The sequence below is a fragment of the Limulus polyphemus genome, unplaced genomic scaffold (genome assembly GCF_000517525.1).
Source record: "Limulus polyphemus unplaced genomic scaffold, Limulus_polyphemus-2.1.2 Scaffold3051, whole genome shotgun sequence".
Taxonomy (NCBI): domain Eukaryota; kingdom Metazoa; phylum Arthropoda; class Merostomata; order Xiphosura; family Limulidae; genus Limulus; species Limulus polyphemus.
Genome location: NW_013668661.1, coordinates 9,039 through 24,766, shown reverse-complemented (window position 1 = coordinate 24,766; position 15,728 = coordinate 9,039). Strand labels below are relative to the sequence as shown.

The window sequence follows — 15,728 nt, the reverse complement described above, 5'->3', positions numbered from 1 at the left end:
CGTCCTTCGCCTCCCACGACTCGCCCACTCTTGCTTCTAAAACTTGGAGTAGATCGCTTTCGTAAGGTTTTTTTTTGTTGTTTCTTGACTTGCCGATCGAGTATGGCCCAGAGATTTTCGATATGGTTCATGTCATGAGATTGGCTCGGCCAGAGCAACTTCTGTATACCATTTTCTTCCTACCACTTTTGAGTGTTTCTAAAATGCGAAAAAATTAGGTGTCTATTTACTTGTGACCACTCAATGTAGATCATTACCCTTTTAAGTAGACTTGCTCAAGCTGTGCAAGAACCTGTATTCATGTCTTACATGCCCAACAGCAGAAGTTAAATGTTACATAAACTGTAATGCATATATTCTGGAAAAAAAAATGGAAAGAAATTTCCAGTTGGTATTGTAGCTAGAGCACTATGTACATAACGGATTGATTACAATAACTTTTGTAAAATGCTGTATTTTTCTCCCATCAATTCTATAACTAAAACTCACCAATGACATGCAAGGTAAAAGTCTTTTTAACAAATCCATGATCATTGCTTGCAATGCAGAAAAAATCCACATCATCAGCCTTTGCAACAGTAACTTTGACGACAGCTTGATACTGGTTCTTGTTAAGTTCCCGAACTTCAGAGTTTATACTAGATAATTGGCTATCAAAAAAGATCAGTGTATTTAATTTAGCAAAGTAGTGATGTAAAGTTAAATGAACAATGGTAAAAGCTGAGGGGGTGAATACTTTTGCAACATGTCAAATTTTTTTGTGTTATATCACTAAAGTGAGTAACAATGCACCTTTTGTTCTTTGTAATCATTAGAAACTGGTCTGAGATTAATATAATAAATATTTTGGCCATTTGAGTTATGTCTTTCACAAGAAAATAACTAAAACTGATTACCAGCATGGGGGGGGTGAAGACTTTTGCAAGGCTCTGTATGTATATTCTATACAATTTATGACTTATCTCTTTATCAGAGGTAATAATAAATGTTAAAGCAACTAATTCCACATCTTAAGCTAATTGAATAGTCTCATTAAAGTATACAAAAGTAGTTTTCAAAAAACATTGTGTGTTAATTATTACCATAAATCATGTCTTATATCAAATTAAATATATTACTGATGACAGAGAATAAAATCATTCTTGGAACAATTTTGTATATTAGTACTGAAAATAAGAAAACTGTGTTCATGATTTTTTTTTATTAATAATAGTTACTCCTGTTGTTCATTTTTACTCTTCATGACACTACAAATAAAGGATTTGAAGCCATATTTCATTTATTTCACAGGTTTATGCTTCATAAAAAGTTGTCTACTGGTTTCTTAAAAATCACCCTGAATTACCAAAAACTGTCTCCTATCTGCACAAGTAACTTGACTAGTACTTGAAATAATTTCTGTTCAGTAAGAAGCTTCAGAAATAAAAATATTCTAGACAAGTATATACTTACTGTTTGTGAAATAATATGAAAACACAGTATAACAAGTTCTTTTTTATATTAACTACACAAACAACTTAAAAAATATATTTTATGGTATAGAACCTACCTCGAATTGATTTGCACAGAAGGAGGAGGGATGGCATCAGCTGTACAAGAAATGTATTTGGGCTGCCCAGTGTTAACTTCCTCATCAGAAGCTGCAACAATCTGTGGAATATCTACACCAAATTCATTTATTTTTGTGTTTAATCTACAAATATTTAATTACTTTCATTATCATTTATGTTTCAATGATACTATAAGAATTACATGCATAGTATGATTTAAAATTAACCAAAACGTATCTAACTATCTTCATAGAAGTAATTTTAATAACAAAAGTATTTTTCAACTTAGTTGTTCTATTCAATAAGAGGTTAAAATTTTTCTTGCTTTAAGAGAAACCAACTGCATAAATAACAAAACAGTTACAGACCAGTATATCCTTTATATAATATACTTCAGTCTTTTTGGTAACTTTTTTATGGGTTTGGGTGCCATTCTCTAGAACTTCTGAGAGTAGACTCCAAAATACATTAATTAATAAACTTCACTGAATACACTTATTGAATATTAAAAAAGCACACAGACTTACTTTCTGTACATATCTTTCCTCTCCATCGCCCCTCACATGTACAGCTTCCATTCATTCGATTACAATGGCCACCATTCTTGCATATACAGGTTTTATTACAGTTAATTCCATAGTTGGTGTTAGGACATACTACAACAAGAAAAAAGTTCATGCAAAGTAACTGGTTGCTATTTCCCAGATATTCAGAAAATACAAGTACAATACAAAAATAAAATATTTAAAATCACAAGTTTAAAATTTGTTTTTATGATGAGCATTTAACTGTTGCTGAAACAGTTATATAAGGTTTAAAAAACATCAGTCTAATAGCTTTGAGTTTCTTAGAATATTTTTTCTGAAATATAACAAATTTCATTTTAGTTATATCTGAAAACAGTAGAAAAATTTATTGACATAAAATATTGTAATATTAAAATATAATTTTTTTTGTAAAGTTGCATGTTAAATAAATGACACATCAGTAGTTGTATTTATAGCAATGCTTATAAGTGAAAGCACTCTTTGCAATGTAATAAACTCTATTTTTTGAATTACTATATTTATATATATCTTAGAAAAAATATTTTTTTTGTGTTAATTCTCACATTGAGAAACTATTAGATATAAACAGCAATCCATACAAACAAGTCTCTAAAATAAGGCATTAGGTTTTCTTGAAAAATCAGCTTTTCTTCATAATATTTACACTGTTTTTCACTATGATGTTTACAATTATTGTCTTCCCTAATAACAAATGACAAGTAAGATTATGCCTAACATCAAGATAATTGGCAACAAAAAGGCTATTGTCGTTTGAAATTCTCAACTATGAATAAAAGTTAACATATTTTCAAAGAAAATAATAATGAGATTACACTTAGCTTGGAATAAAGGCTGCCTGGACAAGCATTCAAAGAGAAAGAGAGAAAAATAGGCAGTTGCTTTAGCTATGATCTGACTTCGTCATACATGTAGTATCTTGTGCCAAGACAAAAACACCAACTTTTGTAGTTTCATCCAAGCATCTGGCAGCATCTCACTTAATTATGCTTTGGAGTCCAGATAGGATCTGTCTGCTTCTACAGGTAAATAGGCTAGCATTGCACTTTCAGTGTTATCATTTTGTATCATACTCTTTTCATTTTGTGACAACTCTCCTTGTTGCCTAAGACTGCTTCACATTTTAAATGATGGAATAATGTGACCAGACAGTTTAGATATTAAAATGCACTTTAATTTATATGCTGGTGTTGGCTTATCTTAACAAGGCAGTCCATTCATTTTGGATATAGATGACAGTGCAATACAAGCAGTGTGACTATTGTTATGCAGTTAGTGGTCCTGAGTTTTCTGAGACTGAAGACTATAAAAAAATTGCATGATACGATAACTGGAGAAAAAGAGGGAGCGTCAGTGTTACAGCAGTGGTATAGACATTGTGTTGCTAGTAATACTCAGAAAAGCTCCAATGCAGAGTTGTAGGTTCTCTACTTCAGAGAAGATCTTTGATATCAGAATCTTCCTGAAAGATTGTAACACTAATCAATATGCTAGTTATTATTAATTAACCAAATAGACTAAAGCTTATTCACTCTTTATCATTTTAGTTCAGACTGTTACTGGTAAGTGGTAAACAGGGGATATATTGCACCTGGAAAAATCCATGCGATTCAAGAAGCAAACTTTTTAACAGTCTGCTAGGGTTGTATCAAGCACTGGATGTAAAGAAGCATATTACATCATATCTGGTGATATGGTTAAACAAGTCATACTGATGGATATACAAGTTTGTTCAGTTTAAGAGATTTTATTTAGTTTATTTAGTGATTTAATATTTATTGATTATTTTGTTTTTATAACAAGAGTGTTGAAAGTTAATTATTTTAAAGGTGATAGTTATGACAAGTTTCATTATGTAACTCTGTATTAGTCATCTGTTATACATGTAATTTAATTGTTGTAGTAGGCTTTTGTAGCATTGTTGCTGTTATCTTTCTCGACGTTTTCTCATTATGCTTAATACTATTGTTACTAGAGGGCTAGGTATTTCTAAATTTTTCTGTCACATGTTATAAATACTTGCAGATACAGAGAGGAAGTAAGTTAAGTCAGTGAGAGTGAAAGTAAAAGTGAACTTAAATTGCGGGATTATCAGTTTAGCTCTATAAAAAGAGAGTTTCACAGTTTGTACTGCAATAACAGAGATAAAGATGAATAATTTGTCTTGTTAAAGAAGGTTCTAAAGTACTTGAGCACACCTGTGTGGACTTTGACAAAAAGGAGGCAATTATTTATAGCTCTGGATACAACTGTGATAACCAACAGTTATAGTGGTGATGTTAAAGTGAGTTTCACAACTTGTAACAACAGAGATAAAGAACAATAATTCATTTTATCAGTTGGGTTCTAAAGTAATTTGATAGAAAATAGAATTAGTTAAAGCTTTGGATACAACTGTGGTAACCCCAGGGTAAAGTAAGTGAATTTATCACTGATTGTATTGTGAAAATAGAAGAGAGAAGAAATAATTTATCTTGTCAATAGGGTTCTAAAGTAATTGAACTAGTGTGGACTTTTGGGAAAAAATGAGAATTATATAAAGCTCTAGATCCAACTGTGGTAAACAACAGTGTAATGAATTTTGTACATACGTTTGACTTGTTTTGAATATATATTATTTTAAAACAAGTGGATTGTGTGCTGTTAGTTTATTGTTGAAATTTATCCCCAACAAGTCACAGACACCTACTGTAAAGAATCCTGGCCCCCATATAAAACCTAACACATACAGGCTGTAAAGTATAATATGCTTTATAAGTCTATAAGCAACATACTACAAGCTATTTTCTAAATGTGTTAATTGTTTTAAAGAGAAGTTATGTTATCTGTGGATTTACTGGAAGATCCCACATACTAATGATATTTCACAGCATCTTCAATGGTACGTGGAGATGTTGAGAACCATATATGTTGAAGTGCATGAATTTGCCATTTAACAAATGGAAAAGATCACTGTACCTCTAAATAGAGAGTATGAGTAACACTATATGCTAGTCTGAGAGATGAGTCTGGATCTAACCCTGGTACGTGTTTGCAAAGCATCAGCATCTCAGTTCTGGATGAGCCACAATTTACATCATCATTTGACTTCAAGAATCTTGTGATTATACTTACATTATTAAGAAACTTATGAGATATTGGCTGGACCAGAAAACAGAGAAACAAACAGATTAGGGAATTAGATAAAGACAATAATTCTATCTGACCTGAGTTGCCATCATAATGAGTCAGAGGACATAGAAATGATAGATGAAAAGCTCGTCTGCTTAGAATATCAACCACATTGATATGGCTGATACTAATAAAATCGATCAACAGCTAAAATCTACTTAAAAAACCAAAACAATTTTCAACTCTTACTTTCTAAGTTAAACAGTGGATCTACATGGAGAATATGATAACTGATCCACTGTGACTGTGCCATACCTGCCTACATATTCAAATGTTAACTTGTACATGCAAAGGTAAAATAAAGAAAATTACAAGGGAAAGTGTTTACATCTATTGTGTCTAGCCCCAGAAGAATATAACTAGAGAAAAGTTTTAATTTTTTTCACTCTGGAAGATTTCCAGTGCTGTGAATTGTTAAATCTTTCCTATAGCAAGAGAAACACTCTGTATTTCTCTTCTTTTTTTTTCTCAATAATCACAATTGTGTGCTACTCTTTTATTTCTGGGTTAACTGTTTTGAAATTTGGAAGGCATATGTCAAGATAACTTTTTCATCTCTTTGATTCATGCTCCCATTCCAGGGTCAGCAATTACAGAAACACATATTTGGGCTATAGTTTCCTCACCCTTCCATCAACACAAATGAGACTTGGCACAAAGATAGCTTGTAAAACTGTCAGAGATTAATGTAGAAAGATTTTGGATTTGTGCTTTCCATTTTACTTTACAGGGTCAAAGGTACAAATATTGCAACACTTGGGTTTTTGGTTTGCTATTTCTTTCTATTTTGACCAATCCAGATGAGACCTTAAACAGATACCTTAGAACTGCCACACACTGAAACTGATATATATGAAATTTTTGCTTTTGTTGCAATTTTACAGAGGTCAAAGATAAAAAATTTTGCAGACTTAAGGCTTTTGAAATTCCATTATATTTCAACCAACTTAGATCAGAATTTGCACGTGATGAATAGTGTAACTGTGCCAACTAGTAGCCACTGTAATAATAAATTTATTATTACTGTTCTCATATTATGTTTAGTCTGCTGTCGACCAAGAAATAAAATGAGCTAGCAGAATGTTAACAATGTTCCCACAGACATGAGCAAATGCTTTTACTACATTTGATTGCTAGTGAAATGAAACAAATACCTCAACTATTGTTCAAAGACCTTACCAAGGAAGGTTAAGGTTACTTCCTTAAATGGTTTCATTAACTAACTTCTGGGTGATACTGGTGCTTATCCTGAACTATCTCGTGCTTGATGCATTTTAATTTCTTATAAACCTTCAGTATCATCCAGCAGAACAGAAGCAAACATCGGCATTCATTAAAATTGGCTGTATTAAATTATCTGAAATAAACAGGAGAAAGCTAAGTAAAGCAATCACCAATTATGTAGATTAAATTAACATAATGTAGTATTTGTGTTATTTTTGCTACAAATAAATCCTGAAGTTTCACAAATGTTTTTGACAAATGCCATTGGAGTAAAATGAGGCATATTTGTTCTGTTTGTACTCTTTCTATCCATCTATACAGCAATAATCATTGTCCTGATAAACATAGCATTAGACCACATCACCACTATGCCCAAAAGAGATAAAAAAAAAAGACAGCAGTTAACTTATGAAGCTACCAACTTAACCAAGAAACAGCATAGGTGATTTCATACACTTTATATAGTTAATTGTAACACCCAACAATATCAATGCACTGCTTCATCAACCAGGATGTGGAGTTAGCTCATAAACTATGAATATGTGACTTAAGTTGCCATAACGAAATTGTAATAAATATTCTTTTCAAAACCATAGTGTATTGTTGTTAAAAATTTTATACAGTTTTTGTAAGGCAATTTACTTTACTTCTGTGACCTGTATATATATATATATTCTTCAATTTATTGTAATCATTATTTTGTTTTATGAATCTATTGGTTAATGCTTAGCTATTTGTATGATTCCAATTTTTATTTGTTGCACTACTTTCCCCTTCTTTTTTTTTTGATTTGAAGATTCACAGTTGGCTCTACCTGCTACTTTCTGCAACTTATGTTGTGAATCTTATGTACTTAGTGTTTTTTATGTTGATTTAATGGTATCATTAATATTGTTAAAAAGGGTCAGAGAGAGATATATTCTGTTCTAATGTGTTACTACTTCGAAGTATACTCTGTACTAAATCCTTATTTTTTTCATAAGAGAATTACTGTATTATGTATACCGTACTATATGTTACTGAGACTATAACTTCAATGGATCAATTTATGTGTTGACAAAAGTTGCAAAGTGTGGTTTGTAGTGTAGTTTTCTCAGTGTTTTTAGCATTACTATTATAAATTATTTATTGTATAATTAATGTGAGTATGAAGGACTACTTTATTATACATTGTGTATTATAGTGCTGTAATTATTATATTTATGTATTTTATAAAATAGTGGTGTTTGGATTCAATGTCATAAATGAATTAAAGGGCTTTATTTTTATGTGTTCTCTTGTGTCATGTTTTACATCCAGCTTTGCATATATTGTAATGTTTACATTCCATCCATGTTCCACAAGATTCCAGTTTCAAATTAAATTGACTTGAACTTTTCAATTTTGAGTAATTGGCTCAATGGGGTTGGACTTGTGGTAAACACTATCATATATTACACCTTTCTAAAGATTTTAAGATAAGTTTTTTTATATTCTAGTTCAGAACCAGCATATCCATTAGAGATCACATGCTAAACTTGGCCCCATGTGCCTCGCCTCTATGGTAGGTTTCAATCTTGATTGTGTTAACTATTATATTGAACAGTTTTATGTTAGTGGTCAATAATGTTCAAAAACAAAGCTACATTTATAATTATTAATGGGCATGGAATTAATGCTTAATTCCACTGATCATTATTACAACTAGCTAAACTATCAAAGAGTAAGGTACTTGTAGGCTCAGCATGAATTTTCCTAAATTGAAAAATTCAAGATTCCATTCAAACAGCTTCCAGTGTCTTCTTAGTTTTCTTGTCTTCTGTTAAGCTAACAGCATGTTTTACTTGACTTTGATTTCCCTTCTACTTTATGTATTACTTAATTTTTCCAACATTCATTTTAAGTTTCATCTGTAAACAGCATTATTTTGATTTAATCAGTTTAGTCACTTTTATGTTACATTATTTTATGTGTTATGCTGTCCTTCAATAAAAAAAGTATTTTTGTTGTCACAACTTGCCCTTTTCTTCATATGCAGCCAAAATAATCACATTTTAATTCTTTCACTAGCTAAATCTTAAGCCTACTTGTTTTACAAGACAGTTTGTCTGTGTTAATTATTCCTCATACAGGTTTACCACACATATATACTACACATAAAAAATACATGTATTTGGAGCTATGGATCTACTGGAAAAATGTTATCACACTCTATACAACTGCATAACCAACTAAATGATAATTCTAAAATATTTTAGAAGCAAAACCACCATCATATAATAGCAGCAACCACCTCCCCTACACTACTTTTAATTTTTATGCAAATGTTATAATTTTCCTACATTGGAGATGTATTTCCAATAGGTACTTACCTCGCCTCACATAAATAGCTATTCTCTTTCAGTGCTGCCCTCAATATGCAAAAACATTTGACACACCACAAGCCTTTTATCTCCCCTCCATTGGAATTGACTGATTCCAATGCATCTCTCATTCATCAACCTTCCACCAATAAGTGTGTGGCATACTCTCATGACGCATGTGACTCCCTTTATTCAATTCTACCGAACTATCACTTTGAGTTTTGGCAGAAGATGGAAGCACCAGGTTTCAGTGGGGAGGAAGTGTGAGAGGAGGAAAGTATATATCAGAAATACATTTTCAGTGTAGAAAAATTATAATTTCTGATATGGTACATGACTTCTCACATAAATAGCTAGAATCCCACATTGAATAGGTGGAGGGACTTGTGTGAGGGAAAGAAAGAAGCATCCTTCAAAAGCATTTGAAGAACACTCCCTAAGAAGAGACAGTTAGATTCTAAGACCTGATGTGGGGTATTGCATCACTTCTGAACCAGGTATACTTTTCACCCATCATAGAAAGTTGTTGCATATATGGGCAGAAGACAGAGGAGCACATCCAATTGGGAGAGAAGTATGGCCAGAAAGTCATCCGAATCATGCAATATTTATGAAACTCAATCCCAGAAATTATAGAAGTGGGTAAAATGAAGAGGATGTACCCCTAGGTGTAGAGTGGCTAGGGCATGACACACTGTACACGGCAAGCCAATTACATCCAAAACCCACTAATATTCAGGTGGGGTTAGGATGAGGATCATATCATCTGTAAGTCAACTACAATCCAAAACCCGGCAGCTAGATATTGACATTCATGTGAGGGTAGGAAAAAGGATCATATTACCAGCAAGTCAAATACAATCCAAAACCCAGACCACTGGGAACCGACATCCATGTGGAGGTAGGAAAGAGGATCATACCAGTGGCAAGTAAACTACAATCCAAAACCCATACATCTGGCAGGGGTATGAAAACGAATCATAACATCTTTGCTTCAAGTTCATGAGACCAGAGGGAATCTAGCACCCACTGACTCATGAATGGGGCACACGTTAATATGATAAAATGATAGATTGATCTAAAACCCAACATCTGTTATCAAAAAGATGTCTACGTAATGTAAACCATCTTCTTCAAAAGTGAAATTGACTGGAACCACCCCAAGCACATTAACATCCTCAAAATAAGAAACATTGAAGAATAGCAGAAGGGAAAGAACCATAACAATTCACAATTACCTCCATCATGACCCATAGCACTGATGGAGTATAAATGAGGGAGGAATATAGGCATCTGTAATACATGTGTGAGGACTTATGTTGATTGGTTTTACTCTAAAGCCAAAACCTGGCCACAGGGAACCAACATCCTTGTGGGGGTAGGATGACGGATCCCAATTGAAGGGGAGAACTGCAATTTTGACATCTCACTCTCATTTGTTTTTTTGTTTCATACTAAAGGATATCACATTCTCTACACCAGCAGAACCACACTGCATCTTGTGGAACACCCCACCTCTAAAGGGTGTATTGTGTGGCCATGGGATTATAATATGCAAGTCAACACAGCTTGACAGAGTGGATTTGAACAGTTAAAGAATACCTGGTCAGGCACCACTCACCATAGAGTGGGATCCAAACAATGAGCATTGACAAAAGGGAAAAGGGCCTCTGAAAAGGAAAAATAAGAAAAAATAAACTTACCCAGCCAAAATCTCACTAAGTTCTGATATTCTAGAATGGCTACAGACAGAAGATGATAACCCAAAGAGGAAGAAAACTGTGATTCAATGCAAATAGTGAGATAAATGTGTCATGAGTAGTCCACATATCCGATTGAAGAAGCACCTTCAAAGGACGACAAAGATAAACAAACACCAATGAAAAAGTAAGGTGTCAAAGTGGGTGAGAAGAAACTTGGAACAAAGTCTGGGAGGAAGACAATAAAGAGGAAGAAGCCAATCGAACGAAGAGCCAAACCCAACTGGCAATGGAGGAAGGAGAAAGAACATGAACAGAAGATAGCTGCCAAGGGAGAAAGAGGCTGGAACGGACCACAGATGGAAGCTATGCAGACAATATAACAGAGAAGAGCACATACAGGACAAAGAAGTCTACCTGGATCAGGACAAGGATAAAGGTATGAAACAGAAGGAAGGGAAAGCAGCTAAATGGAGGAGTTATCCTCATAAGCCACCTAAGTGTTAGAAAGGAAAAACAATCCAGAGAAAGGAAAAGATATCTAGAAGGATAAAGAGTATGTGAAACATCAATGGCAAATAAACAGACCACTGAGGGTGGTGAAGAAGGAAGGAGACAGAGGAAAAGCTAATGGAGGAGAAAGTTGGAACTGGAGAAGCCACAGAAACCACAGCTGAGATGGCCAGGAAAGAGCTATCAGAAGGACTGAACACAGAGTGACAAGGATGAACAAAATCACCCAGAGAAGAAGGAGAACTGGAGGATAGACATATGTGTTGTGCCAATCCTGGCTGAAAACATCGATAGCCAGAGCAAGAAGATGAAGAACTGGAGACCAAAACTAAGGCATTTTGTTGTTAAGGGGCATAACAAAAGCTTCAATGTGAAGAGTACCCCAATGAAGTTAAAACCACTGGAAAACAAAAGGTTCGAGAGACCACTCCATCTAATATATGTTGTCTGGACAGGAATCTGATCCACAACAAAAGCAAAAGCACTTGGAACACGACACACAATGATAGAAATATCGAATGTGTGGGTCCAAAACAAAGATCCAACATACGAATACAAAAGGATAAATAACAGGTGCTGCCCTGGTGATTGAGATAAGAAACCACTAAAGAAAAGTCAGAATGGATCATTACCAGTCGATTTCTGGCCAGATGGGGAAAATGAACCAAAAAAACGACCTAAAGCAAGAAGCTCCAGGATATTGATAGGATAAGACCTTTTTGCCACATATCAAAAACCCTGAAGCTTCCAATTCATCACCCACCATCTCCAAAGAAATGCATCCATAAAACTTGGAAAAACCAGATGAGGAAGAGGAAATGGGACACCCACAGATGTGTGAGTTATATCTAACTACCACTAATGCTGATTGACGACAAGGGCAGGAGGAAGGGTAATAAGAGACCACAAAAGATCTCTGCAAAATTCTACTAGTTGTGAAAAGTCCACAAAAGAGGCCGCATATGAGCCTGACCTAAGGGGATAAGGGCTACCATAGAAGATCATATCCCCAAAGGTAATGGAACTTTACTTGCTGTAATCAAACTAAAAACCCATTTAACAAAGTTGAAGAGGAGAAGGACAGGCCAGACTGAGATGTGTGTAGAAAAAGAAAAACACCCAAATGGACAAAATATTGGATAGGTCACAGTAAGGACTTCTTCAACTTGATTAACAGCCCATTATAGCTGCCTCCAGGAGCAACTTATAAAGGTAACATGAAGACTCCTGTTCAGAACAAGCAAACATTAGCCAGTTGACCAAAGAGAGAGGAAAGTCCAACCCAAGAGTACAAATGGACAAAATATTGGATAGGTCACAGTAAGAACTTCTTCAACTTGATTAACAGCCCATTATAGCTGCCTCCAGGAGCAACTTATAAAGGTAACATGAAGACTCCTGTTCAGAACAAGCAAACATTAGCCAGTTGACCAAAGAGAGAGGAAAGCCCAACCCAAGAGTATATAAGTGGTGAAAGAATGCTATGAATGCCCGAGAAAACATAGAGAGCCGAAGCAAGTCTGAAGGGCAGTGCATAAAACAGAGAAACCACACCATGGAGAATAAACTGAAGAGTGTGTTGCAAGTGATGAAATATTGGGATACGCAAATAATCATTTGCGACATTCCTCTTTGTCATCGATAAACCGGGATAAAAAGCCCACCTAAGGTTGAGAAACGACTCGAAGGTAAAACGGGTCTGATTGAAAATTAGAATGAGGCAGGACAAACCTAGTACAAGCCACCAGTCTCCAGTTTGGCACAAGGATAACATACAGCCTGGAGAAAGATGATGAACAGATGCACTGGCCGGTAGAGACAGAAAATATTGTACTGCTTCGGACAGATGCAGGCTGGTGGCAGGATCCTGGGGAAGGTAAAAGGTACCAAAGACAAAAGACGTAGGGAAAGAAATAGTAGGAACTGTAGTGTAAGATTGCCAAAGGGTAACCATATAATACAGATAAGCTCCCACTAGACCAGAACCATCTGGTTAGTATCCAGTACTGTTGGCAACATGCCAATCAACACTGAATAAAACAATGAGATGAGAAATCCATGGAAGGGGGAAAGGGATGGGTAGATAAGGGCTCCAACAGCAATAAACATGCAACCAAAGAGAAAAGAGTCAAGTGTTGATGCACACATTACACATGAGATTCCAAAGTTTCACATAAACGATCAAAAACATATCACCAAAGAAAATACAGAAATCCCTAAAAGAAAGAGGCATTAAATATACCCAGGACAAGATCGCATCATGATCCAGAAAATCTCAACTACAGTGAAATCATACATGTATAGTGAGAGCTGAAGATGACAAACATGCCAACATGGAGGTAATAAAAAATTGTAGAAAAATGGGGCATTGGATAAAACATAACATACCTAAAAAAATCATGTCAAAATGGATATATTAGGCCTAGCTGATTCTGCAGGAGGGGTAAGGAAAAACAAGGCAAAATCCGGGGGTGTAAAAAGGGTAACAAATCTTCATTGGCCTGAACAGTTTCAGTTTATTCAGGAGGATTAGAGGAGCAAGTTCAGGAGAAGAAGAACAATCTCATGATGGATAATAGCAGAGAAATCCAACAACAGGTCTCCCCCATCTACAGCCTGTGAAAATAGTGCTAAAGGTATAACACCTGAAGTGGGATCATAAACCTCAGAATTCATTGTAGAAATATGTAAATCAAACGTGTGAGAAAAAAAACTGAGAAATTAAGTTAAATTAAAAGATCTCTTCAATGTAAAGAAAAAAAAATAATGAAGAAGTCCCACCTTTGAAATTAAACTATTAAAATCATGATTTACACAAAGAGCACCAAAAGAAAAAAAACGTCTAAACATGAATACTGCCAAACAGGAAGTGATATTCAGTAGAATGGAATAGAGGGAGTCACATGCATCATCAGAGTATGTCACACTCTTATTGGTGGAGGGTTGACACATGATGATTTGCATGAGAGACGCAATGGAATCAGAAAATTCCAATAGAGGGGAGATAGAAGGCTTGTGGCATGCATAAACATTTCTTTTGCATATATAGGGCAACACTGAATGAGAGTAGCCATTTATGTTAGAAGAGGTAATGTACCGTATCGGAATAAGTATTTGATGATTGATCATGCAAACTGAAATGTAATATTTGGTCATTTTTTAATACATTTTCCTTTGGTAGAGTTGTTTGTACATCTTTACAATTCATGTTATTTGATGATCTGTGATGCATCTCTTAAAACCCTCTTATATCTACTTGATGAGGCTGAAGTCCAGTATAAAAGCCATTCATCTGGATAATCCTCTCTTCCTCATAGGATATTTTGAACAGTTTAGTGAGATAAAGATAGGTGTTATCATCCATTAGATTGAAAATGAGATCAACTTCACTAACACATGATAGGACAAATGGTTGGATGTAGTGGTTCACATTATACAAGAAAACAATGGTACCATTCTACTAGATGTAGAGGTCAGTGCTAATTTCTACTCACACGATACTTCTACAACCACTACTGCATGCATTATATTCCTGTATGTGAATGAAGTTGGATTTGTTGTAAATTCTCTTGTGATGAGTACATACCTGGCTGCAGACAACCCCTCTTTGTGAAAAATATTTCTCCACGTAAGAATGATATCACTGTTAGTGAGCTATTTTGTTCATTGTGTGAGCAGATTGCCAGTCATTAGGCAACTGACATACAAATTGGCCTTGTAAAGTTTTTTACTGACCATCTGTATATTGACACAGTATCTAGTTACTGTAATGAATGAAAGGATAGCAGGTGTCTGTCTACTTGTGACTTAGATGAAAGTTTACCTTGCCCAAGTCTTTTAGTAACTGTACTGTTAGTTTGGAAATGGTTTCACATTATGGTAATAAATTTTAGACACTTGATCTGATTACTTGCTTTCCCTTCATCTGATAGCTATCCATATTATTGAAACATTTAACTTTCTTCTTATAGGTCTATTCATAGTACATAAACAATTTATAGCACTTTAAACTTTGTGATTAACTTCAAAGTAATATATTGTTACATCTTCGTTTGTTAATTAACCTTCCGTAACTTCGTTCCGACGAAACTTTAGCGACACAAGTCCTTACTTAATAAAACTGGTTTATTCTTTACGAATATAACTTTACGATACACTTATTTTCAACAATCGCGCTAAAACAAACGCTATATCAACGAACGTCAACAATACTTCTGACTGCAGTTCAATTACTCACTATCTACCACACACACATTACATTATTGTCCCGTCACGTTGTCACCCTCTTTTATATACCAGACTACCCTATATCTAGTAAATGCTAGAGCATTCGCCAAGGTACAGGATAGTTCTAGAAACGTGGCGTCACTAGTCATGTGACCTCACTGACGCAACAATATGATATCTTAACTGAATGACTTAGTTCTGTGAGAAACTAGGGCGACCGACTTTCTACATTATGAACACATGCTCAATATTATTTACACAATTTATACACATATCTATATATTAACTAAGGAGATAGGAAACATATTGTTACGTCTCCGTTTGTTAATTAACTTCCCGTAACTTCGTTCCGAAGAAACTTTAGCGACACAAGTATCCTTACTTAATAAAACTGGTTTATTCTTTCCGAATATAACTTTACGATACACTTAATTT

General features: G+C 34.5%; 1 protein-coding gene across 1 annotated transcript in view; it reads right to left on the bottom strand.

Moving 5' to 3' along the window:
- Positions 1-11,038, bottom strand: part of LOC106468551 (receptor-type tyrosine-protein phosphatase mu-like) — a gene marked incomplete at its 3' end in the record, with an annotated part of 105,953 nt that extends 94,915 nt beyond the window's left edge. The window contains exons 1-5 of the mRNA XM_013928984.2: positions 11,033-11,038; positions 4,232-4,243; positions 2,078-2,208; positions 1,550-1,661; positions 490-650 (exon numbers count right to left, since the gene is read on the bottom strand). Coding sequence (XP_013784438.1) covers positions 490-650; positions 1,550-1,661; positions 2,078-2,132 — 328 coding nt within the window. The remainder of the gene's footprint in view (positions 1-489; positions 651-1,549; positions 1,662-2,077; positions 2,209-4,231; positions 4,244-11,032) is intronic.
- Positions 11,039-15,728: the final 4,690 nt, after the last annotated feature.